Source organism: Lonchura striata, chromosome 12, assembly GCF_046129695.1.
Source record: "Lonchura striata isolate bLonStr1 chromosome 12, bLonStr1.mat, whole genome shotgun sequence".
In the NCBI taxonomy this organism is placed as follows: Eukaryota; Metazoa; Chordata; class Aves; order Passeriformes; family Estrildidae; genus Lonchura; species Lonchura striata.
The window spans coordinates 9,426,045-9,453,911 of NC_134614.1; the positions used below are offsets into that span (position 1 = coordinate 9,426,045).

The window sequence follows — 27,867 nt, forward strand, 5'->3', positions numbered from 1 at the left end:
TCCCACCTGCTGGGGGCGGGCGGTGGGAGGCCGCGGCCGGGGCGGCGAGGCAGGCGCGGGTACAGCCGGTGGCGCTGAGCTGTTTTATTTCCCCGCGGTGCGGTGTGGTCGGGGCCGCGCGGGGTCACTGCGGGAACCCGCGGGGGTCGGTGCCGGCGTCCGCCAGGGGCGGGTCCTGCGGCGGAGAGAGCGGAGTCAGCGCGGGGCGGAGAGAGCGCGGGGCGGGAGCGCGGGGCGGAGAGAGCGCGGGGCGGGAGCGAGGGGCGGGAGCGCGGGGGCGGGAGCGCGGGGCGGGAGCGCGGGGCGGGAGCGCGGGGCGGAGAGAGCGCGGGGCGGGAGCGAGGGGCGGGAGCGCAGGGGCGGGAGCGCGGGGCGGGAGCGCGGGGCGGGAGCGCGGGGCGGAGAGAGCGCGGGGCGGGAGCGCGGGGGCGGGAGCGCGGGGCGGGAGCGCGGGGCGGGAGCGAGGGGCGGGAGCGCGGGGCGGGAGCGCGGGGCGGGAGCGCGGGGCGGAGAGAGCGCGGGGCGGGAGCGCGGGGGCGGGAGCGCGGGGCGGGAGCGCGGGGCGGGGCGTGTCTCACGTGCAGCGGTTCGTAGTCGGGGGCGTGGCCGCCGTACAGCGGGTTGGGGATGGCCACGAGCGGCCGCTGCGGGCGAGGCCTGGCGGCGCGCCGGCCCGCGCGCTCCGGCCGGGGCTGCGCCTCCTCCTCCTCCTCCTCCTGCTCCTCGTCCCCGCGGAGATCGGCCTGCGGCGGGAGCGGCGGTGGGCGGGCTGCGGCACCGGGCCGGGATCCCGGGGGCGCGCCCCGCCCGCCCCCTGCCCGGCGTCGCTCACGGGCTCCCCCTGGCGGGCCGGCGCCCTACGCGCAGCCACCGCGCCCCCCGTCCTGCCCCGGCTCCGTCACCGCCCCCGGCCCGCCCGTACCTGGTAGTACCCGAACTGCCCCTGCTGCCGCCGCCTCCTCACGCAGTAGTAGGCGGCACCGGCACCGGCAACCAGCACCAGCGCGAAGCACAGCGCTGACAGCGTCCCGGTGGCCACGGAGCCCGGCCCCTGCGCCGCACCGTTCACCTGTGCCGAAACACGGTCCCCTCGCGGCGCTGCCCCGGCCCTGCTGCTGCTCCGCAGCGGGACCGTGGGCAGCCCTCCCAAAATGAGCCGTGCCGGAGAGCAGAGGACAAGGCCAGCTCTCGGGATGACTCTGTCGCCTCATCCCCAGTCCCAGGCCTGATTCCAGCCCTGTTCAAGCCCCAGACTCACCTGGCCAAGCTGAACGGGCGGTGGGATCCTCAGTGGCTCTGCTATCACATGAATGATGCCATTGAAAGCTACGATGTCCCACTCCACAATCATCGTGTCATTGATCCCCTTGGCATCCTACAGCACAGGACACAGATGATGTCACCTTCCCAGAAAGGCTCCTCATCATTCCCTGTCTCAAAAGAGACATGGTGAAAACTTGTGGTGTTTTTTGCCCTCTGCCAAGGCTAAACCTACTGAGTGCTTTGTACTGTTGTTTGCTGGGAGCTCTGATACATGGAGGTTGTATCCTGACTGGGACGGGATGATGGTGCCCGTTGTGAAGTTGAAGCTGAAGAGGATGACATTGCTGGATGACACGTGGAGCTTCAGTTCTTCTCCTGTCAGTGTCTGAATAAGCACCAGTGCGCAGGGGTGAGAAATGGATGAGCTGGTCTCTCCCTTTCCCTGCTTCTGTGCAGCCCCCCAGCCAAGCCCAAGCTCTCTCCATGGCCACAGACAGCTCCATTCATGGATAACATGGCAGAGAATGACTGTGCAGAGCAGAGGGGATTTGCCACCCTTAGGATTGGCAAAGCTCAGCTGGAGAAGGTTCTAAGCATCGTGACCTAAATGGCTCTTCTGAGGGAATGGCTGGACTGGAGACCTCCAATCCAGTGGTCCCCTCTGACCCATACTCCTCCTCCTTCATGCCAGTTTTGGTGACACCTGCTCTCCTCTGGGACTCTGATAGTTCATCCCTGCTTGCTTACCTCGTTGTCTGCAAAGCCAGAATTCAGAGGGGCAAAGAGAGTTTTGGGAGCAGAAACATCAGACAAATACATGAAAAAATCCAGTCCATCTTCTGTGTCATTGGCAAAATTGAGCAGCATCTGGAAGAAATGAGAGATCATCCCCATCAGCACATTGCTGGCAGCACAATGCCATCATCTTCCCCAGCCCTGGAAAGAAACCCCCTCCATGTCTGTAGCCTCTCCCTTGCAGACACACCAAGCCCCAACTCCTCCCTGTTCCAGCTGATCCCTCCCTCTGCCTTGCTGCTCCTGCAGAGCCAGGAGAGCGTCGCTTACGGAGTAGAAGGTGGAGAAGCGGTCCTGGTCTGCGAGCACGTCAGGCAGTTTCCCACTGCACCAGTACCCATCTCCCACAAACCCATCACGGCAGGTGCAGGTCACATCTGCAAAGGAACACCAGGCTGTGACTGGACGCACCAGTGCTGGCTGCACCAAGCACCTTTTGATTTCTGGATACTCTCACGTTCCCTCTGGACATGGCCATGGGGAGAGGGGGTGTGCCCACCTGCCCTCATGCCCCAGGGCAGTTCCCTGCCTGCTGCCCTGACGCAGCTCTTGTGCCCAGCAGGACTGTGCCCAGGGAAAGTGCTGGAACCCCTCACCCTTCTCCCGGTAGCAGAACGCGTCCCAGGTCTCGCTCAGGTTGCTTCGGGAGCCGTAGTCCACAATGCCCACACGGCTGGACCCACAGCTGGGGTTGGGGTAGGCTGTGGGGTATCCAGCTGTGCCATTGTCCAGCCAACCCACCAAGCACAGATGGAATCCCATCTAGAAGAGCAAAATCAATGATTAGATTAAAAATAGCTCTGTGTCAGGTTTTCCGCCCCAATGAACATTCCCACTGTGCCTCATCCACCGTACCCCCAACAGCCAAAGTGCTGGGCACAGTCACAAGTCCCATCCCAGTGTGCCTGGCAAGACCCAGCAGCTCTCCTGTTTAATGGATGTGGATGGAGCAAACAGGGTCTGGCTGAGGGGTTGAGAGGTCACCCACCCACATGTCACCCCTGGGCCCTGGGAGATGCATGGCCTGTCCCTGCCCCACAGGGGACAGAGCCACCCCTGCCCTGACCTGCTGTGCTGCTGCCAGCTGCTGGAATGTGGCCAGGGAAGCACCTTCTGCAGCACAGGCTGCCTGAGCCTGCTCGTAGGTGAAGTCGTACTTTTTTCGGGGTGACTGCAGGTGAAACACACCCATGGTCTTATCTGCAAAACAGCAGAGCCCAGGAGCATCAGTACAGGACACACTGAGCCACCTCCCTGTGCAGCCGCGTGGGTCCCTGTGTGACCGTGGGCAGCACTCCAAGGATGGGATGTGGACAAGGCACAAGTGAGGGACAGGCTTCCTCTGAGCTTCTCGCCTTCCACACGGGAGCCACTGCCACCAGAGGCCACGTCACATGGAGCAGACAAGGATGGCTCACCCTCCCCATATGACATGTAGGGAAAAGGAAAATGTGAAAACTGTGCCAAGCTACAGAGATGTAGCTGTCCCTGTCCCCTTGGCCATCCCACCCTCCAGCTCTCCTGAGGGGAGCTCCAGGCCAAAAGTGAAGGATGAGGGAATGTGGCCTCTCCATGGAACATCATCCCAGGCCCTGCGGGGTTGAGCACACTCACCGTGGAAGTGCAGGTCAGTGCAGGTGGCCTCCCGATGGCACTGCCCGTTGTCTTCCAGGCACCGGTCCGTGGGGGGCACGACCTCTTCCAGGCACTGGATCCCATCGCCGACGTAGCCCTGCTTGCACTCGCAGCGCCGCTCGTTCTGCAGCACAAGGGAAGGGTGGCAATTTTGTGAGTGCAAACACACAGATGCCAGCTGGGGATCCTTCCATCCCTAAGGGGGTTAGCCTTCAGAATGCCTCTGCAGCCTGCTCAGGCTGTGACAGAGCTGTGGAAGGCCACATGGCCTGTCCTACCCCCACACCCAGGCAATGTCACATCGAGTCTTTGGCACGTGCTGTTTGTTTGAGCTGAGCTTTGAGGCATGTGGCTCCTGACTCTGGTGCTACACCATGCTCCCAATCCCTTCTTATGGCCTGTGGTGTTCAACTTTGGTTCTTCTGCAAAAATGGCCAGCATTGTCCTTGAAGGACCATCCAGGAGCCCCCAAACCAGCCCAGGAATGACACAACTGACAGTTGTAGGGGCCGCGCTCACCGGGCCGGTGCTGATGCAGCGGGCGTGCTCGCTGCAGTCCCCGTTCCTGCCGTCGGCACAGCGGTCGATGGGCTCGCAGATGTAGCCGTCCCCTCGGTAGCCGGGGGCGCAGGTGCAGGACACGTTCACACCCATTTGGGAGCACTGTGCGTGCCTGGCACAGCCCCCGTTGTCCTGGCTGCACATGTCGATCACTGCAGGAGGAAGTCCTGGGTTAACTAAACCATCTCTTGAGGTGTCCCGGGGGTCAGCCTGGCTGTCCTGCCAGCTGTCACCCCAACATGGCCATCGGCAGATGGTCACCTGCTGTCCTGCCGCCGCCCCTGCAGCCCAGCGCCCGTGGCCGCCGTACCTGAGCAGGTTCTCCCGTCCCCCTCGTAGTGCAGGTCGCACTCGCAGAGGTTGCCGGCGCGGCAGGCGGCCTGGGCGTGGCACGGGGGAGAGCAGGTGGGTGTCACCACTGAAACCAGAACACACCCGGCTCATAGTGACTGCAGGGCTGTGACACGGGCACGGCTGCCACCGCCATCCTCTGCCCCAGCCCACCTGTCCCACACTCCCACGTCTCTCCCTCCCCCCGTTCTCTTCTGCAGGTGTCTTGCCCAAACACAGAGGTTTGTTACCTCAGATCTTCACCTCAGCCTCGAGCCCTGCTTGGAGCACCTCTGAGCTTAGGGACTTGTTCATGACCCACTAGAGCTTTTCTCCTCTGCCCCTTCCTCACCACCCCAACCCTTGTGAAATTCAAGAGCATGTGGCAGATCTTAGGATGAGCCTCACAACTGAGAGCTCCTTTTTGGAGGTATTTCTGAACAGCTGTTTGAACTACCCAGCTCCTGGAAAGCAGCCATGTGGCAGTGGGGCCCAGGGAAGAGCAGGTGGGTCCCAGGGAATGACCCCTCACCCAGTCTGGTTTCACAGCGCTCCCCAGTCCAGCCCTCGGCGCAGAAGCAGAAGCCATCGCCGTGCAGGCCCCCATTGCACACACCATTCTCAGTACAGTTGCACTCTGTGAGGAATGGACAAATACAGCATTTACGCCTTGGTGTAAAGGCTCTGGGACAGCCACGTGGCAGAATGTGGCATTGTGGTGAGGTGTGAAGGTGGGCACAGGAGCCTGACACATCACTTCCTGCCAGTCCTGGCCCCCTGTCACACATGTCCTTCACAGAGGAAGAGAAGCCTCTGCACCCACAATACCCCATCACTCCTCTCCCCTGGGATTCTCTGGAATGTGTTTCTCACTCTGAAACATTCCTTGAGACCCCGTGAGGCCCAGTTTGGGATGGGAGGATGGAGGACTCTCTTTTCCCTTTCTTTGCTGGTCCCAGGTGATGCTCTTTCTGTACAGGGTTCATCACAACTTCTGCATCCCCCAGCTCACAGCAGAGTCAAATACTTTCTCCCAAACTGGGTCTCGCGGCAGTGCTCGACAGCCGCGGGCTGCGAAGGGGCGAGGCCAGCACCGCCCCCGTCCTGCAGGTGCTGTGCCGCTGCCCCGCCCAGCCGCGGTACCTCGGCACTCCGGGCCGTATCTGCCGGGCGCGCACAGCTCGCAGCCCGTCCCGATGAACTCCTGGCTGCAGTTGCAGATCCCCGAGCCGCCGATTTTGTCATCGCAGGTCCCACGGTTATTGCACGGCGCCTCCAGCCCTCCTGGGCATGCTGCAAATGAGGCACCTTAGTGAGGCTCTGGCGACAAAGGGACGCTGTGCTGGAGGGTCCCTTTGCCACCCGCAGACCCTGCACGCCAGGTGCTCCTGAGCTGCTGCTCACGGGGTGCTCGGACCACAGACAGCTCGGCAGTCTGGCCACTGAGTGCTGGGGACATCCCATGGCAGGAAAACTTAGGCAAAAGGGAAAAATTTGGCACAGCTTCCAGCCGGGGAAGAAGCCCTGCTGTGACATGCTGGGTCTGTGCTGTCCTGCCCCACCCTAACAGTAGACTCACCCAAGGACGTGAAAGCTGCCCATGGCACAAAGGGCAGATGCCAGGGAATGGTTGAGCACTGACAACATCTATAGGTGAGTGACATGTCTGACACCCCAGCAGCCCTGTGCCCAGGGCTCTTCATAGAGACAAGATATTCTCCAAGGAAAGGGAACTTCTTGTCCTAATCTCAGGGTATTACTCCCTGCACTCTCTACAGGCTGGGGCTCCCTGCCTGGGGTTTTGCCCACCCTTCTCCAGGGGAGCACACTCATGGATGTCAGGTGTGCTGAACCAGTAATGCCACCTTCCCGTAGGGGACAGGGCCGGGCGGGACAGGGGCGTGGCTCTTACCCCGACAGTCCCGGCCATAGTGGTTGGCACAGCACTGCGGGACCCACTGGCTGGACACGCAGCTCCTCCTGCAGCCCCGTCTGAGAGGCCCCCTGGAAGAGAAGTGTCTCCTGAGGGGGTCCCAGGAGGAGTGTGATGACCACGGCCGCCGCAGCAGGGAGTTGTGGTGGAACAGGAAGGTGTTCTTCAGCAGCTGGTGTCCGTAATAGTAGCAGCGCCTGGTTTCCCCCTGTGAGGAAACAGGCAAAACACAGAGGTTGCCATGCTGGTCCCTGATATCTCACCTTGACTTTTCTTGTGCCAGTCATTCAGTTTTATGACAAGCAACAGAGGCTTCCTAACATGCGCTGGGGCTGGTGAAAATGGAGCCCCAGAGGAGCCTCAGGGACATGCCAGAAGCCAGCAGTGAGAATGGGGTACAGCCACTGCCTCCCAAGGCTGCTCACCCTGGGATCCCTGGGCCACTCCCAGGCTGAGCTTTTTTGATAGAAAGTACCCGGAGCCATCCCCAGTGTTGTTGGAGAGACTCCTGTGCCACTGTCACCCAGGATTGACCCAGCAAAGACCACTGGACCCCATATTTTTCAGCCCAGCTCCTGCATGACGTGGGGCAAGGCATGGACCATGTGACTGAGCCAAGGGCTTGCCACACGCAGGTGAGCCTTCATTTTGCTGCTAAAACATGAGGGGCACGTGGGTGTTATCATCAGTCCCCTATGGGCCTCCCTGGTGACAAAGCTGTGAGCTTTACCCGTTGAACAGAGCCAGCAGGGCAGGGTGGCTCAAAGCCACAGAGTCCACAGCTCTCTGTAGATCCCTGTGGAGGGGAGAAAGAAACCTCACAACAACTCAATACGTGCTGCTGCCTCTCTTGGCTGCTCAGAGCTTTGCCAAGGAAGGGCAGCAAGCCTTCCAGGCACCCCTGTTCCCAGGCATGGGGGGCCCAGATCCTCATTCAGCTCATCACAGGTTCTTACCTGCAGCTCAATCAAGGTGAACTCGTCACACCGAGATCCCAGATCCGGTGGCTCCAACAATCGATCAATGCCATAAGCAATGCCCCCATTGAACTCCATGTGCCTCTGGATGATGGTGGCATCGCCGTTCCCCACCAGAATCTCCCCCTGACAGAGGAAGAAAGAAACTTGTGATTCTGGCACACCCTACATCCTGGCTGTACCACCCAAAAGTGGCTCGGTTTTGGCTGCCATGGCTTCTTAATCACTCCAAGAACTCCAAAATCTCAGTGCACATGTCCTTGACCACCCTTCCTATTTAACACTTTTCACAACCACCTCTCCTAAGGATGGCCTCTGTCCATGCAGCACATGCTCTCTGAAGGTTGTGGCACCATGCAGCCAGGTCATTGTGACATTCATGTGCAGGTACCAGACACCTGTGCACTTTCCTGCCAGCTGGCCATGCCTTGTGCCTCTTTACAACATAGCTGTAGCCAGGGAATGGGGTGTCCTGGCCTGCAAACACCCCTGCCCTACATTCACTCCCTGCCAGGAGCACTAACTGCCCCGTGGCCATGTCCAGGGACACTTGCTCCATGGGAAGCCAAGCCTGGAATCACCAACACTCACCACATGGGCTTTGCTGCAGCTGAATGAGATGGTGGAGCCATGCATGGTTCGTATGCTTTCAACCTGGGGCACATTACCGGCAACGATCTAAGAGGGAAAAAGAAGAATGTGAAGGAGAGACTGGCAAAATATGGCATGTTAAGACATAGTGAGGGCAGGGGTCAGTGGCCAGCCTCAGAGGGGTGTGATGTGGCAGTCCCTGAAGCTGGTGTGGGTGGCACAGCACAACTGTGCTGGGTTAGTCCCAGATTCCTGCACAGTGAGAGGCCAGTGTGAAAAAGCAGGGCCTGGCTTTGCTCAGCTGGACTTGCCCCTCGCTCATACCCCTGTACACAAGAGCCTGTTTGTGAGCCTTGCAGCTCCGCAGAAGCTGATGACAGAAGGTTTCAGCTCAGCCACCATAGGTGCCTCAAATGCTCAAACAGCTTTGGGTTTTCTCAAGACAAGGGATACACGTGTGTTCTACGGCAGTGGAGTTTTGGCAAGGTCACTCTGACACAGCCATAGCAGACAGTGGCACCTGGTGTGGCCCTGGCAGCTCCAAGGCCGTGTGCTGTCACATTTACCTTGGTGTCCCTGATGATGTGTGCTTTGAGGTAGGAGGCCAGCACGTCGCGGTGCTCCCTGCGGTACAGGAACTTCTGCTGGCTCTCCGGGAGGGCGCTGAAGGCGGCGTCCGTGGGCCAGAGCAGCGTGAAGGGTCTGTGCGTGGGGTTCCCCAGCAGCGGCAGCAGCTCCGCGTCCTGCCCGACAGCACAGGGACACAGAGGGAGAGCCCCGAGCCCGCAGTGACCACAGTGACCGTGCCCAGGCCCGCAGCACCTCCCCAGAGCAGCAGGGGCAGCGGCTCACCTGCAGCAGCTTGCTGTAAACGCTGTACCCAAAGGCCTCGGCCACGGCCGTGACGTTCTGCTGCACAGGGAGGAAGGCAAACAAATGACACCAAGGGTTCCCCATCCAGGACCAACGAGGCAGGGGAGAAACCAGACAGGCAACAACTACAGTAGCTAACCCAAGTTTATCTCTGTCACCATATCATGCTGATGGTTTGGCCTGGAAAGGGCTGGCATTCAGCAGCCACCACTTTTCTGATTCATCCTGGATAGACACCGCTATGGCAGGAACTGGGATGAATTCCAGCACTCTGTTGTGCTGCACAGAAAATATGTTATATTCTGTAAAATGCAGGCTCTATAAGCCCCTAATGCTTGCTTAAGGAGTCACAGAGAGACATTGGCAAACTCATACTGCAACCTGCTCTGTGCTGGAAAAGGAGTGTAATGGTTGGCACGGGACAAGATCTTCCTGCCTACATCCAGAACTGTTGTTCCCTCATGATGGAAAAGGCTCCTTATGTTCTAGATATCTCAGAAATGCTGTCACCTTCACAAGCCAAATCTGTGGCCTCAGACAACCCCTAGGCAGTCAGGGACAGGGAGGAAGACCAACCCAGGCAGCTTTGTGCTGAGGCAGCAGTGCTGGGAGAGAGATCCTGTCCCTGAGCTCACCACAGCCCTGAGAGCCGGGCACGGCTGCAGCCTTACCTGTGAGAGCTTTGAGGAGATGTTATGGCCCACCAGGTCACTGGGAATGAGGATCCTGTCGATGAAGTGAATGACCCCGTTCACACCCACGATGTCACTCGTGACCACTTTGGCTTCCTCGTTGAGAGTGATGCTATTCTGCGAGAGAGGGGACCTGCTGAGGCCTGCACCAGCCGCAGCACCATCCTCTGGGCCCTGGGCAAGTCACCTGCCACAACCACTTTCTTCACATGACAGAAAAAGTGACATGCTGACAAATGGGACAGCAAAGGGAAGTACCTCATTCACTGTGATCTTTATTTTGTGGCCAGATAAAGATGTAAGGGACTCCTGGCCTTCCAGGTCACTGGAGAGCAACTTCTGGCAGCCCACCATGTGGTAGCGAAGCAGGTCCCGGAGGAGACCTCTGCTCTTCCACTCCTCAAACTACAGACAGAAAACAGGAGTGAGGTCACACCAGGGCACTTTGCCTTGCACACAGGACCCCCAGCCCTAATGAGGGAGACCTGCATTGCCTGAATTCCCTCTGACTCATCCCTGAAGGGAAGATGGACCCCCCCAAAACACACTGAAGGCACAAAAGCATTTAAGAGCTTTGGGAAATTTCAACTAGCTTGACTAGTCAGTGATGGGGTTAAGATATCCCATTACACTGACACCAAAACCTGCCATTCTCTTATTCCTGAGAAGTAGGAAGGGCTTGGTCACACATGCATGGGAGCCTTGTTGTTACCAGCCCCATGGGCACCAAAGGCACCACACACACTGATCTGGCACAGTGCCTCTGAGGCCCACAATCATCATCTCCAACAAGGGTCTCCTTACAAGAGGAGATATGTCCACCCCTGTTCAGGTTATCTCCTCAGTGGGATGCCTCCAAACTTCTGCTTTTACACTGATGGAGAACAGGGGATGCCTTTAACTCTCCATGGTGCAGCCCCTTAGCCTTGATTCACTGGGCAGAACAGTCCCAGGGGGGACATTGCCACAGCTGGAGCTGTCAAACACCTGACAGAGATTGGCATGGGAGGGCACTTACCACTGTGGTGTTTCCTATGAAATCTGTCTGTGGGACGAAGACAGTGAAAGGCCCTGCCCCACTGAGTTCTTTGATGCTTTCTGCCTGTGTTAGAAGAGTATTTGTGGTAAGGGAAGCAGAAAACATTGTTCCAGTTAGCAAGACCCTTTGCAGAAAGCCCTAGGTGGGATTTACTACACAGACACAAGGACAAAGCTGTCACCAACCTGTATCATCCGAAAGAACATGGATGCATCTGGAATCCTTCCAAGCTCCTTAAACAAAGGGAATCAGATGGTGTTAGCAGGGTCCCTTCCACTGGTTCCTCACCAACCAGCACTGCAACCTGCTCCTTCCACTCCACGTCACTCTCCCACCCCAAAAACACCAGTTCTGACACACCACAGTAATCTTCCCTCCCTCCCTCCCCAGCTCTGCAGGCACAGATGACATGGATACTGCGGTGAGCTCTGCCAGCACCATTCACAAGTGCTGCAGGATGGAGTGGACAGAAGATGAAAGCTGGCTGGTCCTGCAACACCTCTCATAGGTAACTGCCCTGTGCTCACGGGACACCTCGAGTGCTTCACAAAATCTCACTGTGCTGCCACTGCCAGTTCTGGGATGCTGTCCAGAAGGCAGACATACCCTAGAAGGCAAATGCCCTCTCCTCACCACACTGATTTTCAGTAAGAGCAGAGGCACACACGTCCACCTCTTTTTTCATGGCTCTGCTGTGGGCACAAGCTTTTGTTTGCCACTGCCTGAAAAGATCACCAGCTTGCCCAAGGACAGCCATTGTACTGGCAGGAGAAGTGGACATAGACTGCTGCCCTCCAGGCTGGGTCCCAAGTCCTGGCGTGCCACAGGGGACACCTGACCTCATCCCACTGGGCAGGAGTGAGTTGCCTTGGGAAAAAACAAGATCACTCCCATTTGTTTATGACATGAAGAAAGCAGTCCCCTGGAGGTAAGGCCAATGTTGCTGACAGCAGAAGAGTGTTCCTTCCCTTTGGAGCAAAGTCACTTTGCCATGATTGTCTCCCATAGCTGGCACACCAAACACACCTGTGATTGATGGAGAGTTTGCTCAAGGCACCTGTCTCCTCTCCCACATCACACACGTGTCAATGTGACACCAAGATCTGCTCACCCTCTGGCGAGGAGGGAGTGGTTTGCTGCAGGGCAGGGACACAGAAGGTGCAGCACAGGCCTCTCACCTGATGCACTTTGCCACGGCAGGTGAAGCCATCTCCAATGCTGTGCCAGGAGCAGGAGCAGTTCCGAGTGCCAGGGCCCGTGTACTTGCAGAGCCCAAAGGGGCTGCAGCCTCCGTTGTTCTGGCAGGGAAAGCAAAAGGCTGCTTGAGGGGCTTCTCCAACCACCTGAACTGCTGCCTGTGTGTGGGAGCTGCAAACTCCATCCAGCCCAGAGAAAGGAAACCATCCCTCCCCTCTGTTTAGTGCCTTAGAATAAACCTCATCCAAACTATCAAGGGCTTCCCAGCACCAAATCCTCCCATGAAATAAGATTTTACACCTCACTTTGGAACACAGGATCCATGACAAAGCCCCTGATTCAGAGGGACAGTTTGATATGGCAGTGATGCCTGTGAGCACAGAACACTCTGAGACTTTTGGGCCTCACAAAATGGACACAAAGGAAAAAGCCCACATGCTTCCAACCTGTGTCTCCCTTTTCACCCTGAGGGAATGCTGGGTGACAGACACAAGTGCAAGTGACTGCAGGAGGCAATGGAGACCAAACACACAAGGAAATCCTTCAGTATGTGGAGAAGCAAGACTTCAGCTCCAACCAACCAGGCTAACGCTGTTCCTGCTGCTAACTCCTGGGAGAAGGGAACACTTCCAGGTTTTGGCCTTTACCTCTGGAAGCACCCAAATGCTGACGTACCTGTTCACACAAGTTGATGGGGTTGCACTGGCTCACACCATCCCCACTGTAACCAGGCAGGCAGTTGCAGGCGACCTGGAGTGAGAACAGAGCCTTGGGCTCAAGCTTGGACCCAATAAAGGAAACACACAAGGACTGCCCTGGACAGAAGGCTTGTGGTGTAGCAACCATTGCTGCCTCCATGAATAACCAAGCTTGTCTCCACAACAAGTACAAACCAAGACTGCCTTCAGCCTCTGGCCAGCAAAGCCATCTGCTCTCATGGAAACAGCAATGTTTTCATGCTCTTCCAAGGAACCTTCTCTACATGGAAGGGAGTAAGCACAAAGCAGGGCACTGCAATGGACAGGACTGTCTCTAGTGATAGCTGTGACAACCTCCATGGTAACGTTGCCCTGACATCCACCCTCCACACTCACCTTCTTTGGGCCTGTTTTGATGCACTCTGCATTGGTGTGGCAGCCCCCATTGCTTTCGAGACAGAGATCAATTTCTGCAGCAAAACAATAAGGTCAAGTTATTGCTGAGGGCTGTTCAAGGCAGCTGGGAACTGGTGATCCAAAGAGGTTTTGGGAAAGCAACAGGGAGAACTTTTCCAGATTGGGAAACACTTTCCTGAGAAATTGTCTTGTAATAGCAAAGGAAGAGGGTGCAACTGCAAATTTACTCCTGACATATGTGGGTCTCTGAGCTGTGACAAATCTGCCCACAGAAAATTCCAAGCCTGTCTGAGTGATCTTTAGAGAATATGAGAGGACTGGACTCCCCCTATCTCCATCTTCACCCAGAGCACCACTGTGGGAGACAGCCCTCACCCTCTGTCTCTGGGCCTCTCCATGACATGCATAAGAGCAAGAAACCTTGCAGGAGTCTTTTTGTCTGAGACCAAAAAACACTGGTGTTTTAGGCTGAAATTCCTCTTAGTATTGATGCTGCTTCTCTGCTACCCCCAAAACACACCCTGAGCACTCACCCATGCAGAGTGTCCCGTCCCCAGCATAGCCTTCCTTGCAAGCACAGGTTCTCTCTCCTGGGGACACTTTGGTGCACACAGCATGCATGGAGCAGCCACCATGGTCGATAGTGCAGGGATCTATTTCTGTAACCAAAAACAAGAGGAGCAGAATTAGCTCAGAACACCTAGGAATGATCAACTGTGCCAGAATTAGCATCTATCTTAACAAAATCACAACATCTTGTTAAAATCCCTTTCCCAATAAATCTCTTGGTTCTTTAAGGACATGGGGCCTTATCCAGACCTGAGACAGGTCAGTCCAAGTAAATAAGCTGAGCTTAATTAGACTCCAAATTGGAAATCTTTCCCTCAGAGAATTTTCTCACTGACTGCTAATGATTAGATGAGAAAAAATATATTTACCTGAACAACTTACATGTTTGAGGTGGTTTTTTTAGCTTTCCCCCACCCTTACTCACTTTCCAACAAGGGCAATACTGAAAAGTAATTGGAATGTCTACAAGTGTTTTGACTGTTACAATTTTATCATTTGTTTTTTTCCTGGTCTGTTTGCTTTTGACATAAACAAGATATGTAATGTAGCTCTGGTGAAGAAGTATCCTGAAATTCCAACTCATTTTGGCTCTACTGTTGCACTGTTACCTAATTTTGATATGGCCAGAAGAATCACAAAGTTGTAAGGAATTTAAATATTCCAAAATTCCAAGGATTCATGGCCAAAATTGTTATAACTTTGCCACTAATACTGTCATATTAGAACGAGTACAATCCATTCATGTGCATTCAGCAGTAAGACCTGCCCTCCTACACTTTCCTGCCTTTTTATCCCTCTCTTGCAGGCTTTAGCAACACCAGGAGCATCCTGTGTAAAGCTCTGGACTGGAAAACGTCTCTACCAAAGCATGGCAGAGTTCATGGTGGATGGCTGAGAGGAAAAGGATTTGAGTGATCTTTCCTGTGGCAGCTTCCTGCCATTTATTTCACCTTGTCTTTGCTGGACACACCTGTGCAGTGGGTCCCATTCCCTGTGTATCCAGCGGAGCAGAAACAGGTTGGTTGGGAATCTGTGGAACTGTTGAGGCAGCTGAAACAAGACAGGGATAAACAATCACTGACAACACCTCCTGATTTGCTCGGCCGGTGGGAAGCACTGTTCAAATCTGGCATATGCAAGAGCCCACAATGACCACAGGAGGCACATTCCAGGTATTCCTTTACAGCTTCAAACACTCCAGTCACACTGGCCAGGACCTGGTGTCCAGCCCAGGCCTCTCACAGTGCACCCTCACCACACCCATGAGCTTCTGCAAGGTGCAAGGGGGATGGCAGGGTCCCTGCCTAAAACAGGAGTCTGGATAATGGATGGAGAGGGGAGCATGAGGGAATCATTCCAGCCCTGTTTCATTCCTTGGCAGGGGAAGAAAGAGTTTGTAAATGGCTGGTTGATTTGCTCCATAAATAAGGCCAGCCTTGGAGTACCTTGGAATCTCTGCTTTCTGCCATCCACACATTCTGAAGGAACTTAGAATGGATGTATGCATGGACAGACAAAGTCCTTGGGGAGACTACACGTGGCTCAGATCCAAAGACAGTTCCCAGGAAGGAACTGACAATTGTGCATCTTTGATGAGTAGGCACCTTCTGCCAGCCCTCTGCCAAGCCCTAAGCCAGAATCACCTCTGGGTAAAACTCACACAAACACACATGGATGACTCACCCTCTCTTCTGCACTTACTTGGCCATTTGATGGCAAGTGTTATTGCATAAGTCAATCTTGATTCCTGCAAGAGAAAACACAAATATAATTTGGAATTTTCAGCTGGGGCCATTTCCGTCATCTAGAGAAAAGGAGGCTGCAAGCTAGGAGTGATGCTAACTCTCTTGTCCTGTGTAGCAGCAGGAAAATCTCATGGGATTTATGTTTTGGCACTTTGCAAAGGAGTGAGTTTGATGTTCTTTGTCTGCGCAAATGGTTCAATTTGGTTTTATCTGTGTGGCCTCTGCACTGGTCAGACTGAAACAAGGACTGAAACCTTGTTAATCCAGAACAGAGAGCCATCTTTTAAAGCAAAAGATGAATTGCTTTCATGCTTGACATTTACACTAGATAGGACAGCTCTGCTTGATTTCTATTTCTAAATTCACAATAAAAGCAACCTTTATGTGCAAACCTTTAAAATCCCAAGGTATTTAGAAGCTAAGGTTGTTTGCAGGAATGGGAAAGCAGAGTCTGAAAATATTTTGGGAAGATGCAGAGTACATGTGACTCTGTGGTCAGAGCAGACACATCTGCTCTGACAACTCTAGGATCCCTCAGATTTCTCTGCCACTGTGACACCAGAGGCTCCTTCACACTCACGTACGTTCTTGGCAGGTGGGGCCAGTCCACCCTGGGAAGCACTCGCAGCTCCCGTCCCCTCGCAGTCCGTCGTTACAAATGCCATTGTCACAGGCACATTCTGTAGGGGAAATACAAACACCACTGTCAAACCAGCCAGGGCTCACCTGCAGAGTCTTGCTGCCATTTCATTGTCTGCTCTGTTATTAATCTAACACATCAACCTGCCACCAAGAAATTGTCACAGGAATGTCAAAAGAAAATGTCACAGGAGTATCAGCTCTTGATCCTTCACTGCCAGGCCAAAAAACCCAGGAAGAGATCACCTGCCTGTGTTTGCTGTAGTTTGGGTGGCAGCAGGAAGAGCAGCACAAGCACAACACATGCTTCGTTTGAGGATGCAAAACAGGGCCACTCCTCTGGCTGGCCACAAGTGCTCACTCTTGCTATCTCTCTCTCTGAGACCTGTCAGCCATTTGCCTGTCTCAGAGTCTTGGCACCTTTCTGCTCTCCCACCACCCCTCCTGAGAGCTGAGATGTGGCCACCTTTCTGCCCTTGCAAGCAGTTTGGTACAGCCAAGCTGCCACAGCCATCGGTGTCACCTGATTTGCAGTCGGCTCCGTATCGTCCCACTTCACACATCTCGCAGGCAGTGCCGTGAAAGCCCTCCAGGCACCGGCACTCCCCGCTGCCCTGGAGCCCATCCTGGCACTCCCCGTTCCCGGAGCACCACCGGCCTGGCTTCCCGGGACACATCTCGCACATGTGGCCGTAGTAGCCGGGGCAGCAGACGGACCTCTGGAAAACCAACAAGAACAAGCTGGGGTGAGCCACCCTGTGCACACAGACAAGGTACAGCTTGATCATGGGAGCTGCTTGATTCCCCTCTCTGCGTGACAGCCATTATTTCTGACAGCACATGGAAGGAACAGGTAGGATGGAGAGAACACCTGGAATTGGGATGTTCTGTTGCCCAGAGCTTGATGTAAAGCTCTGCACTACCTTTGAGAAACACAGGCCCTTTGGTGAGTAAATGGAATATCCTGTGCCCCTCAGCCTATCTCCTGCCTGTGTCCTCAGTGTGTCTCTCTGGTGGGCAGAGAGAGGCTCTGACAGGAGGTGATTTGGTTCCAGAGCCTGATTTAACTGCTCTCACTTTCTGCTTCTACACGTGGAGGGAAGAAAATAATGACAAGACAAAGTTAAACATTACAGATGATGAGACACACCATCTATTGAAGCAATGCAAAAGTGCCAAATGAGGTGCAAGTGCTGACTGACACTCTCTATGTGAGTACAGTAAGTGTAACTCCTCCTGTCCCTTTTCAGTTTCCCATTCCCTCTAAACTTTCCAAGTGATCCTGCAACACCTATAAGATGTCAAATTCACACAAGCCTTTCTTTTACCATTTTCTCTTTAAGTGTTTTCTTTCAGCAACCCATTTTCACAAAACTGATAGGGGCCATAACACACACAACATGAGGTGTGGGACCTTCTGCTCCTCCCTTTGGTTTGGCTCCAATGAGTCATCAGTTATTCGGGAAGGCACAGGCACAAGCAGAATACCATCACTCATGCCTCATTTCCTTAGGAAACCAGACTGCAAACATTCAACTCCTTCTCTTCCTATGCAGGACAAAACCCAGACTAACAATACCAAAGCAGCAGATCCCAATCCATCATGGTGCAGACATTTCTGCAGATCTTTTGTTGTTCCAGTGCCCTCCACCTCCAGGATGGAGAGAGACTCCCAGACAACCCCAGTCTCAGCTATGCAATGGCACAAACACAGCCAGGATTTCAGCACAGCCTGCACTTCCATGGCTGTGCTTCTGACACCCATCTGTCTTTTGACAAAATGAATCAGAGGCAAATGTTTTTCTCACCAGAGAAACTTTTGCACAGGTGAAATGGCAGCCCATTGTTCCTGCACCCGCAGAGCGCAATCTACAGCTAGCGAGATTCCTGCTTCCAAGGGGCTCCTGAGGATATAATCAACATAGACACAGATAGGAGATACTACAATATTTAGACAAATAATGTACATTTTGGTGCATATGACAGTGTTCCTGCTTTGTATCTGACAGGAATAGCCCTAAAAATCTGAACTATCCAGAGCTGAGACCAATGAAGCATCTCTGGAAGTGAGTTAACTACAGAGTCTATTTTTTACTTGCCAAACCCATGGAACACATTAGTCTGAATACTGAGAAAAATAGAATTGGAATTTTTTTGGCATAGGGTAAAGCAGTAAGGCCTAAGAAGCCAGATGTAGCTGCTAGGCAATTCACATCCAGCATGGAAATGCTTAGTTATTTTCCTCTCTAGATATGTTTGTCACTCACTCAACAAAAAAGCTGCAGGCACAACCTGCAGCTGCATGAACAAATTCATGGTCCAGGCAGGGAATTGATACAGGCACTCTTAAATTGATAATAGTTATAATAATAGCATTCTTTCCTTGATAATAGTGCCAAAAGAGTCAAAGATTTAAAAAAAAAACCAAACAACCCTCTTCTTCCCTGTTAAGTGAAGGGCTCCTGAAATTCAGACAAAACCTGGTGCCAGCTCTGGGTGGAGCTTCATGATTCATATCCATGTTTTTCCTGTCTAACCCTCCCTTGGTTTCTGCTTTTTCTTGCAAACCTTGGCAATGGATGAGCCAGAGGACTCAAGGGCACATTTTTTCAGGTATCAAGATGACACCTATAGAGCAACAAAAGGATCTCAAAGCACTATCTGCAACCAGTCTGTGAATCCAAGACTCACCATAAGAACTGATCCAGAAGGACACTTGATTCCCTTGTCACACTTGCCGCACCTTGACTAGGGCACAGAGAACGGGACAAGTCACAAGTGTGCCCTCTACCACATCACACCAAGACACTAATCTTGAATTACAAATGCTGCTCTACAGGCTGCTGGCTGGGATAAAGATGTTTTTATCTCTGTGGCTCAAAACACCAAAAGAAGAGGTCATATGCCACACCTTTCCTGAATCTCGGGGATTTTTGTAGCCCTGGGGTTCCTTCACACAATGCTGCAAATACTTTTTTTCCTGATCTGTAGCAGACAGTTTAGTAGCTTAATTGCCATGAGCCACAAGGTACATGCAAGCTGGACTTCTGGCCATGACTACCAGGCAAACCAGGGAACATTTTCTAAGGGAGCTTGTGGTCATGGCATGCAAAAATTGGGCTGCATTTTCCTTCCACAGCTGAAAATCTGGAAGTCTCTGCACTGGCCAGCCTCATGGCTGGCACTGTGAGGGAGGCTCAGCAAGGGAACTGAACATGATCTGCACAAGAACTGCATTAGATATACAGAATCTCAAGGTAGGAGGTGTCAAATCTCCACAATGTCCCATTTCATGAGGCACATCTGTGGCTACACCACAAGCTACTGGTCTCATCCATGAGGACAGCCAAGGAAGGTTCTCTGTTACCCATCAATTTAGCTCAGCAGCTGGAGGAACCCTGTGAAATGGTGCCAGTTCCTTGGACACCACCATTACCTTGAGTATGGTGGTGGTATTGGCAGTGCAGCGGTTCTTCTGGACCTGGAGCACCTGGGATATCCCAATCAGGATGCCATTCCTTGTCTCAAAGGACTTTCCATCCAAAGGAATTTTATTGACAAACTTCTGCAAAACAGGAGATAATAGCTGAGACAATAACCTTCAACTCCTTTTGTGTGGATTGCTTGGCAGCTCCAAGACAGTCCAGCAGTAAACTTGTGAGGGTGTGCAGAAGAGAAACAGGAGTATTGAATCACCAGCCTTAGGAAGTCAATCCAGATAGGTCAATCCAGAGCCTCAAATGGCAGAACAGTCTGCCTCCCTTACCTGAGTGCTGTTTTGGTAAAACATCAGCCAGTAGGAGAGCCCTAACATGCTGTTCTTATGAACTCCACTTCTCAAGTCTGCAGGCAAGAGCTTCTCTCCCAGTACAATGTGGTACTGCACTGTTTCTTTGTCCTAAATCCACAAAAATACAAATGTTTGGGGTCTTTTTACTTCCTAGACTAGAATTCAGTCAGAGGTATGGCATAAGAAATGTTCCTAAGCACCTGTAATGGCTAATTAAGCCCACAGAGCCTAGTAACTCTCTGACACAGATGACTGATCATACTTGATGATTCTGATACTTGATGAACCCATTAATGTTTTTCAGAACATTTCAGAAGTCTGAAAATTGCCACAGCCAGTCGGGAAGTGGAAGATGTTGTGCCATTTATCCACATGCTAATTTACTCTGCCTTTAGGGTCCAAATATTCTCTTCAGATCCCACTACAACACCCCTGGAAATCCTCTAATTTCTCTGCCCCATTTCTCCCAGCTGTTAGCATCAGATATTTGTTTCCTCTGCATGCTGAAATCCCCTGAGCTTGTTTACTGTTTGGCAGTGTACATGGCCCTGCACCCATCACAACACATATTCAAACTGCAAGCAAGCAGTGAGCTTACCAGCTGGGTCACATTGGCAGCACGGCAGTACTCCTCAATGGAATTATTTCCAGGAACAAAAACTGTGTATTGTTCAGAGGACTCAACTTTCCCAATGAGCTGGTACTCCTAAAAAATGTCCAAACAGTAACATTAGCAATTACCCTTATACTCTCTAAAACCCAAACCACATGTGAGATCAATTACAAAGACGAGGAAAAGCTTGAAAATGGGATAGACAACTTCTACTCAGCCCTACACATCTGATTGCTTGCTCCTTGTCCTGGCTGACATAAGAGCAGCTATGAAAAAGCAAAAAGCCTTTCCTTTCTTCTGATTTTCTCTGCCTTGTATAGGCATCAAAGCACCTGCAGTAGACAGATCATCTTCCACTGTAACACATGCCAGTGATCTAGAGATCTAACTGCAATTATGTAACTCTCTGGCTGCTCAAAAGCTTTCCTAGAAGATCCCTCATGTAGGACACACACGATCTCCCTTTCTTTCCATGCAGCCCAAATTTAGGTCCCCCAGTACAGGATGGCATTTGCTCTGAAGACTGTTGTGACAGTGACAGCTGTGCTCACCTCGACTGCTTACCTCTAGCAACTCCTGGAATGTGCTGAAGGAGGCCACTGTGCTGAGCTGCTCCTGCAGACCAGGAGGGCTTGGTGGGATATCTCCTGGGGGTGGCAACAAAACCTGCAAAAGAGCAAGGCTGAGCAAGGGGCTGAGGGAATCTCACTGGACTCCTCCCCTGCTTGCAAGAAAGGCAATTAAAAGGTCTCATTTGACACAGTCCTGCAATAGCCTGAACTCCTCTATCAGCCAAAAGAAGGGGAACACTCCTCCCACCGGTCCTGGAGACAAAGGTTTTAAACATTGAACACTGCTGCAGAGGAAACATCTGTCAGGACCTTTTGATAACCTCATATATTTTGTCTTTATATCCCTTCCTAACCATCCAGACATGTGTTCCTGGTTGGCCCTGTAACAGAGGCTGCTACACAAACCTGCTGCTACAACTGCAGTATTTCCCACTGCCACATGTACTGACATACCTTACTGAGGACATGGATGATGCCATTGCTGGCAGGGATGTCACTGACAACTACACTTGCATTCTGGATGGTCAATACCTGCACAAGAACCAGAGCAAGAAGCAAAAGGATCAGGAAGTGCCAAGCAAGTTCAAAACAAATATGGTGTTCATTCAAGGCTGCACATAGTTAATCTGGGTGCAGGTTTTGAAAGATGCCTGCATTTGAGGGCACCAGTGTCCCACTCAGGCTCCCCACTGCATAGAGCAGCCCTAAGCAGTTAAATTTGAGCTTGGTACATGTGCCTTATGTAAGAAAGCCTTACGCCACTTGTGGTGTTTATCTGCCATCTGGTCTGTGGGTTGAGAGTGGGTAATTCTGGCCTGTCGTACTTTTTGAGCTTTTCAGCAGTGAAGACACCTTCAAGGAAGTGGGCTCTGTGAGGAACAAAATCAGATAAAGAAAAAATTAGGGAAGTGTTGGTAATGACAGGGAGATAAGACCATACCACCCAACATTCACATCTCTCACAGGAAGTAATTTAGCATATGGAGGGAACAATGGAGGGAATTATTCTGATGCTGTCTGACTGGGAAAATCCCTGCAAATACATGAAAAATAAACCCACTTCCCATGGCCTGTGGTCTGTTATGTTTTAAATGCCTACTTAATTTTTTGCTTCCTAGATATTTAAAATTGCTTCTGTATTTATCTCAAGATATCTCCTCACTGGTCATGCACAAGAAAAAAATCAATTTCATGGCTCTGTTACTGTTGTTTGGCCCAGCAAAGCAAAGGCAGGAGGCTCCTTGTACCTGACTAAAAACGGCAGCGTGTAAGGAGTCAACCAGAAATCTTTGTCAGCATTGCTCAAGTTCTTGATAGCTGCCTCTGATGGCACCAGGACAGTGACATTGGCTCCTGCTGGGATGCTGAAGAGAGATTTCTGTTGTCCAAAGCACAAAAATGAACAAATAAGACACACTACTGCCACAACTATAGTGCAAAATACACCCAACCAGCCATCCCGCTCTCGCAGCCACGTGAAAGGGATGTGAAGGAACAGGGCAGGTGCTCAGCAGCACAGAAGGATCTCCTGCCTCTCCTGGGCATGGCAAGAAATGAGTGCCACAGGTGGTTTGGCCAAAACAGCTGACACCTGATTGCCAAGGGAAAACCTGCTGCTTTAAGCTCTACCTTCCCAATTCAGTTTTCCTACAAACACATTCAATCATATCCATAAATCCTTTTTGAATCCCCATCATCAGTCCTGGGGGAGGGACAAAGATAACTGCTGGCAAAAGCAATTTTGTATGCAGCAGGTCAGGTGAGCTGAAGCTCAAGTTAGAGGCTGTCCATCATAGTGTGTTTCCACAGACTTAGTGCAGTCTGTGGAGGGTCTCTTTTATTCCCTCACTAGAGAGAGGGAAGCAGCAATGAGAAAAGGAACAAACATGCAGTCTAATGTCCCAAAGGATCCTCTTCTGAAAGACAGTGTTATAATGCTACCCCTTCTTTCCCTTCTGTGTTGTTTTTTGATGGCCAGGGATTACAGATGGTATAGCCATGAAAATTAGGTGTAACACAGCCCCAGCTTCCTCTTGTGAGAGAAACAAAGCCCCCAAGACACACTCATGACCCTCATTCTACCACAAACTCCACAGCTGTCCTACATGCCTCCTCTGTAACCATTTCTCTTTTGCTTTGCTTTGTTTTCTTCAAAGAAAAAGATAAATGGAGTTGCTTGTCCTCTAACAGATTAATTTACAGACTTCACTTCAACAGAACTTACCCATGTGGGTTTCCCATTGTTTCTCTTACCTTAACCCAGTTGTAGAAGCTGACAAAGTGGGAATTCCTGGCCAGCTCCTTTCAAATAAAAACAACAGAAGAGTTACCTCTGCTGAGCACAAGGTGCAGGGCTGGGGGATTTGGGGTAGGGGAAATATGAAATCTGGCAACAATGACTTTGACATTCTTCTCTCCTCACAACCATTACAGGCACCATGTATTGTGAGGAGAGATGGGCACTTCTAAAACCAAACTTCAGCCAGTAAAATTATATATTTCCAAATAAACAAACTCTTTTCAACTCATCTGCAATGAGTTCATGAGTATCAGGGACAGAAGTTTGACTCCACAATGGCCTTTAATATTTCTAATGACAGAAAATGGGCCTGACAGCTCTGACCTGAAAAACTTTCCTAACAATGAAGGAAAGATGACTTATTGCACAGGACAGGTGCTCCCTGCACAGGGATAAAGCAGCTTATGCTTTCACTGGCAGTAATTAGTCCTGGCATCTCTTCTGTCCCTGTGGCCTTGGAATTACACGTGGACTTCATGCTGATGTTGGTAGAAGTCAACTCAGGTAATAGGGAAAAGTAAAGAAAGAGCAGAGCCAGTTCTCTCCAGTCTCAAAAAGGCCACAGACACTTGCTCTTCACTAACTTTTAGAATGTCCCCATAGCACGTCATGCCATCCCCAACGTAGCCTTCAGAGCAAACACAGGATCTCTCTCCTCCACCAAGGGGTACACACGTAGCCTGCAAATACAAGGAAAGGAAGAAGAAATTACAGAGCAAACACAGGTTATATAGTGACACCTCTCTCAGAACTGAATTCTGGCCTTCCAGGCTGGGCTAGAGTAGCAAACACAAACACCTTCCCCTTGCTGCCTTTATGGTGGCACCAAGTGTCCCCCATCATGCAGCTAAGCCTAGGTGATTGCTTTTGGTTGTGTGAACCCACAAAAATCAGAGGATCCATCTTTGTAGCACATCAGTGCAGGCCAGTAAGATAACATAACATAAACCTTTGCAATTCTCTCAATGCCATGGCTGCTGCAAAACCTGTCAGCAAGCAGGTGAGCCTGCCCTGCCATGCTGGCAGCTGAGGACAGCTCTTTAAATACTCACCAGGTCATGGCAGCCACCATTGTCCATGAGGCACGGGTTGATGGCATCACAGCTGTGGCCATCACCAGCATAACCCCTCTTGCAGACACACTTGCTCTGCAGAAAGACATTTCAGTTTTACAGACTCACCAGAGCATCCTCATTTACCATCTAAAAAATGTCTAAGGCAGCAGAACTTATCCTTAATTTATTTTCCCAAGTTTTCTTCCTGGTCCTTCAAGACCTAGAAATGTAGAGCTTTTCCTTAGCAGAGCATCATCCTCTATCACAGCACACAAGTTGCCTGGTTATTCAAGCACATTGCATTGCTTGGCCATGGGGGTCACTTGAAGATGATGGTTTCCTCCTTTATTTATAGGTTTTTAGGGAATGACACAGACTTTGTGAATGGCAGAAAGAGGAGTTAATTTCAAAGCTTCCTGCTTCTAAGATACCTAGGAGAGCACTTACACATTTCACCTACTGAAATCTACTACAGCTTTTGTACCTTTTTTCAGCACATTGTGCAATGCTCTCCATGCTCAATGGGGAGAAGCAACACCCTGAGAAGTCTCCTCTCATGTGCACCTTCCTTCTACCTCAACATGCATTGCTCTTGACCCAGCTCCCTCCACAGACTGTCTGAACACCTGCACATGCTCTTCAATGCTGTGGTCAGGGGACAGGGGGATGCAGCAACTGATGCCTTAGGTCAAGCTGTATTACAGAGTGTAGTCCTGTCCCTTTGCTGCACAAGTCCCAGAGTCGAGCAGCAGTCCTGAACACACCTCACATGCAAGCACACTGTGATGTTGCAGCTGAAGCTGGTGTTTCTGGCAGTGGACAAGCAAGCTTGGCTGCTGGCCAGCCCAATTTTTACCTCTGGCAATCCAAGGCCACCTGAGAGCAGCTGAGGGAGTGTTAGTTCTACCACCATGCTGCTTAGCTTTGCTCATACCTGTCCAGGCCCGATGTACACGCAGTCAGCATTGAGGTGGCAGCTCCCTCTGCTCTCCAGCACGCAGTTGTCTATGGGCACACAGGCCTTGCCATCCCCAGTCCAGCCCACATTGCACTGGCAGGTGGCAGTGCCAGGGCCTGTACTGGTGCACAGGGCCTTCAAGAGAAGGGACAGAGAAGGCATTACACCCAGCAAAAGGGAGAGAGTGCAATGAAAATATAGCAACAAATCTCCTTCCTCACACTGTGGAGAATTTCTGACTGACCGACTCTGATTCCAGCACTGGGGACCGGGGGTGGAAGCATCTTATCCAGAAAAGTAATAGAAAACTTCATAATAAAGTGATTCTGGAGACATTTTGTGTTTTCAGAGAGGTAAACACGTGTCTAAGGTGGCTTAGAACTTGCAGGGCACTCATTATCATTGTGTAAAGCTCTTCCATTACAAAATAAGTATTCCCTGAAGAGAACCACAATCTCCTGCTTGGATGCCTGGGATGGAATCAATGATAGATGGCAGATCTCTCTCAGGAAAAGAGAGAGTACCCAGTGCCCAGTGCCATCCTATTCTCTTGTATATGGCCCAATGTTTTCTTCTGACTGAAGGGTCTAATTTATGATGAAGTCTGATCATTTGGCAGTAATTTCAAACATGAAGCACCACAGTCTTTAACCATGGATACAAATGTAGTGTTGATGGTTACTGGGAATATGTGTTGGATCTCACAGTTAAGCTACAGAGATAGTAACACGTGTTAGAAGAGCTTGAGGGGGGAATAGCATTGCAAACCAAAAATTATCTGTACAGCTAATCTGTGTGGCTGATAAAATATCTGGTGTGAACCAGCCAAACTATCCTTGGAGTGTCACATTTTGGCACCAACCCAAATGATTGACATCTTTACAATGACTATGCCAAGTCACGTGTTATTCCACCTCATCTGACAGATAGGAAAAATTATCACACAAAATCTGTAACAGTCACAGGAGTCCTGGATTGAGTTGTGATTGAGAGGAGCTGCCTCTCCACTCTTCACAGTCTGACCCCACTTACGTTCTGTGAACAACCTCCCCGTTCTGGCTGACTGCACAGGTCAATGGGCTGGCAGGAAAACCCATCCCCTTCGTATCCATCCATGCAGATGCACCTTAAAAGTATAAACACAAAAGGGACACAGGTAGAGCAGTCCCTCGAGCAAGCAAGATTTATTACTAGCAGGCTGGCTGAGTTACTGAAACCATCCTGTGCACCAAGTACACAGACACACACAGCCACAGGGGTGGCAGCTATGTGCCTGTTCAAAGGCAATGTGCCCCTGAAGGTGCCACAGAGACTGACCTTGCTGTGTCATTGAGGCTGCAGACAGCATGCTGGTGGCAGTACTGGGACAGCCCACTGGGACCACAGTTCTTGGATGTCTTGTCACAGAATTTCCCAGTGTAGCCTTCCTTGCAGGACCAGGACTGACACACTCCCCCACTGCCAGGCCTGTTGTCACAGACACCATGGACACAGCTACAATCTGTCAAGGACATGCAGTAGGATCAGTAAGTACAAAATCCCAGGATCCACCACAGTTGTAGATTTCCAGTTTTCCTTCACAATCTCTTGTGACACCAAATAATAATTCCATTATTTTTTTTGACAGAGGGGATGTCTGCTGAGAGACATCCATCACAAATCAAGCCTGGCCAGGGAACAGATCTTGCAACATCCTGGGTCCATGTTTTCTACAGGCTGTAAGAATAGACTCAGATTTAGGCTATCAAGCTCAAGGTCATTGTCAACTGTCTTGTTTCCTAACAGGAGATACCTAAATTAAGTTGATGTTTCCAAAACATCACCACTGTCATATGAAACATATATTCCCCACTTTAGTTTGAAGGGACATACATGATGAAATTTTTGTCACTTCTTTCATGATGCTGGTCTTGCCAGAATGGAATCCAATATACATTTGTTCTTTGTTCTAAATTCTCCTTTAGGCTCTCCATCAGAGTTACTAACCTTCATCACAGTTCTCGCCGTGCTTGTTTGGGTTTGCACAGATGTGACAGGCTGTGCCTTTGAAACCTTCAAAGCAGTGACAGTTCCCATTCCCTTGAATGCCATCGCTGCACTGGAAGGATAAGAAAAAACCAAAGTGATTGAAACTCAGAGAAATGCCAAGGCACTGATATCCATCAAAGATACTTTGATACTCACAGTAACAAGCAGGACTTTGAAGAGTGGTGGTAGTAATGCAAGATCCCACACAGCCAGAGCTGTGCCCAACAGCCATGACCTAATTCTCACTAAATATATGCCATTCTCCCTGGATCTTCTAAACCACCTCTGTGGGTTTATCCCTGGAGCACAGACTCTGAATTGCACTTGTCTCAAACTACACTCTCCAACCACACTGATGCACCTGCTCATTGCAATGCAGAAGGTTCCTCCACACTTACATTGCCCCGGCCATAGCATGGACTGGAAAATCCCCCTGGGCATGGCATGCAGTCTGGACCAAAGAACCCTTTGCAGCATCCAGGTTTCTAATAAAAAAGCAAAATTGGTAAGGAATGACATGACTTAACAAGAATTTCCTGCAGTACTCTTGTGCTCATAATTCTCAAATTCTGGTCCTTGTCTCTGTCATGGAGGGAA

At 51.5% G+C, this 27,867-nt stretch overlaps 1 protein-coding gene across 1 annotated transcript in view; it reads right to left on the minus strand.

Moving 5' to 3' along the window:
- Window positions 1–69: 69 nt before the first annotated feature.
- Window positions 70–27,867, minus strand: part of STAB1 (stabilin 1) — a 52,229-nt gene continuing 24,431 nt past the window's right edge. Inside the window, exons 22-70 of the mRNA XM_077786091.1 lie at window positions 27,669–27,755; window positions 27,229–27,340; window positions 26,560–26,743; window positions 26,275–26,368; window positions 25,219–25,377; window positions 24,282–24,377; window positions 23,814–23,909; window positions 23,184–23,231; window positions 22,178–22,308; window positions 21,688–21,799; window positions 21,384–21,461; window positions 20,923–21,024; window positions 20,344–20,451; window positions 19,722–19,853; window positions 19,392–19,520; window positions 18,647–18,703; window positions 17,764–17,859; window positions 16,479–16,674; window positions 15,901–15,996; window positions 15,273–15,318; window positions 14,542–14,621; window positions 13,535–13,660; window positions 12,981–13,054; window positions 12,562–12,636; window positions 11,868–11,987; window positions 10,875–10,922; window positions 10,669–10,752; window positions 9,909–10,055; window positions 9,630–9,767; window positions 8,938–8,997; window positions 8,652–8,828; window positions 8,086–8,172; window positions 7,474–7,620; window positions 7,248–7,313; window positions 6,497–6,725; window positions 5,728–5,877; window positions 5,117–5,221; window positions 4,565–4,672; window positions 4,213–4,406; window positions 3,673–3,817; window positions 3,125–3,258; window positions 2,655–2,820; window positions 2,329–2,435; window positions 2,011–2,130; window positions 1,496–1,648; window positions 1,259–1,375; window positions 923–1,069; window positions 579–743; window positions 70–175 (exon numbers count right to left, since the gene is read on the minus strand). Coding sequence (XP_077642217.1) covers window positions 125–175; window positions 579–743; window positions 923–1,069; window positions 1,259–1,375; window positions 1,496–1,648; window positions 2,011–2,130; window positions 2,329–2,435; window positions 2,655–2,820; window positions 3,125–3,258; window positions 3,673–3,817; window positions 4,213–4,406; window positions 4,565–4,672; window positions 5,117–5,221; window positions 5,728–5,877; window positions 6,497–6,725; window positions 7,248–7,313; window positions 7,474–7,620; window positions 8,086–8,172; window positions 8,652–8,828; window positions 8,938–8,997; window positions 9,630–9,767; window positions 9,909–10,055; window positions 10,669–10,752; window positions 10,875–10,922; window positions 11,868–11,987; window positions 12,562–12,636; window positions 12,981–13,054; window positions 13,535–13,660; window positions 14,542–14,621; window positions 15,273–15,318; window positions 15,901–15,996; window positions 16,479–16,674; window positions 17,764–17,859; window positions 18,647–18,703; window positions 19,392–19,520; window positions 19,722–19,853; window positions 20,344–20,451; window positions 20,923–21,024; window positions 21,384–21,461; window positions 21,688–21,799; window positions 22,178–22,308; window positions 23,184–23,231; window positions 23,814–23,909; window positions 24,282–24,377; window positions 25,219–25,377; window positions 26,275–26,368; window positions 26,560–26,743; window positions 27,229–27,340; window positions 27,669–27,755 — 5,679 coding nt within the window. The 3' untranslated portion in view covers window positions 70–124. The remainder of the gene's footprint in view (window positions 176–578; window positions 744–922; window positions 1,070–1,258; window positions 1,376–1,495; window positions 1,649–2,010; window positions 2,131–2,328; window positions 2,436–2,654; window positions 2,821–3,124; window positions 3,259–3,672; window positions 3,818–4,212; window positions 4,407–4,564; window positions 4,673–5,116; window positions 5,222–5,727; window positions 5,878–6,496; window positions 6,726–7,247; window positions 7,314–7,473; window positions 7,621–8,085; window positions 8,173–8,651; window positions 8,829–8,937; window positions 8,998–9,629; window positions 9,768–9,908; window positions 10,056–10,668; window positions 10,753–10,874; window positions 10,923–11,867; window positions 11,988–12,561; window positions 12,637–12,980; window positions 13,055–13,534; window positions 13,661–14,541; window positions 14,622–15,272; window positions 15,319–15,900; window positions 15,997–16,478; window positions 16,675–17,763; window positions 17,860–18,646; window positions 18,704–19,391; window positions 19,521–19,721; window positions 19,854–20,343; window positions 20,452–20,922; window positions 21,025–21,383; window positions 21,462–21,687; window positions 21,800–22,177; window positions 22,309–23,183; window positions 23,232–23,813; window positions 23,910–24,281; window positions 24,378–25,218; window positions 25,378–26,274; window positions 26,369–26,559; window positions 26,744–27,228; window positions 27,341–27,668; window positions 27,756–27,867) is intronic.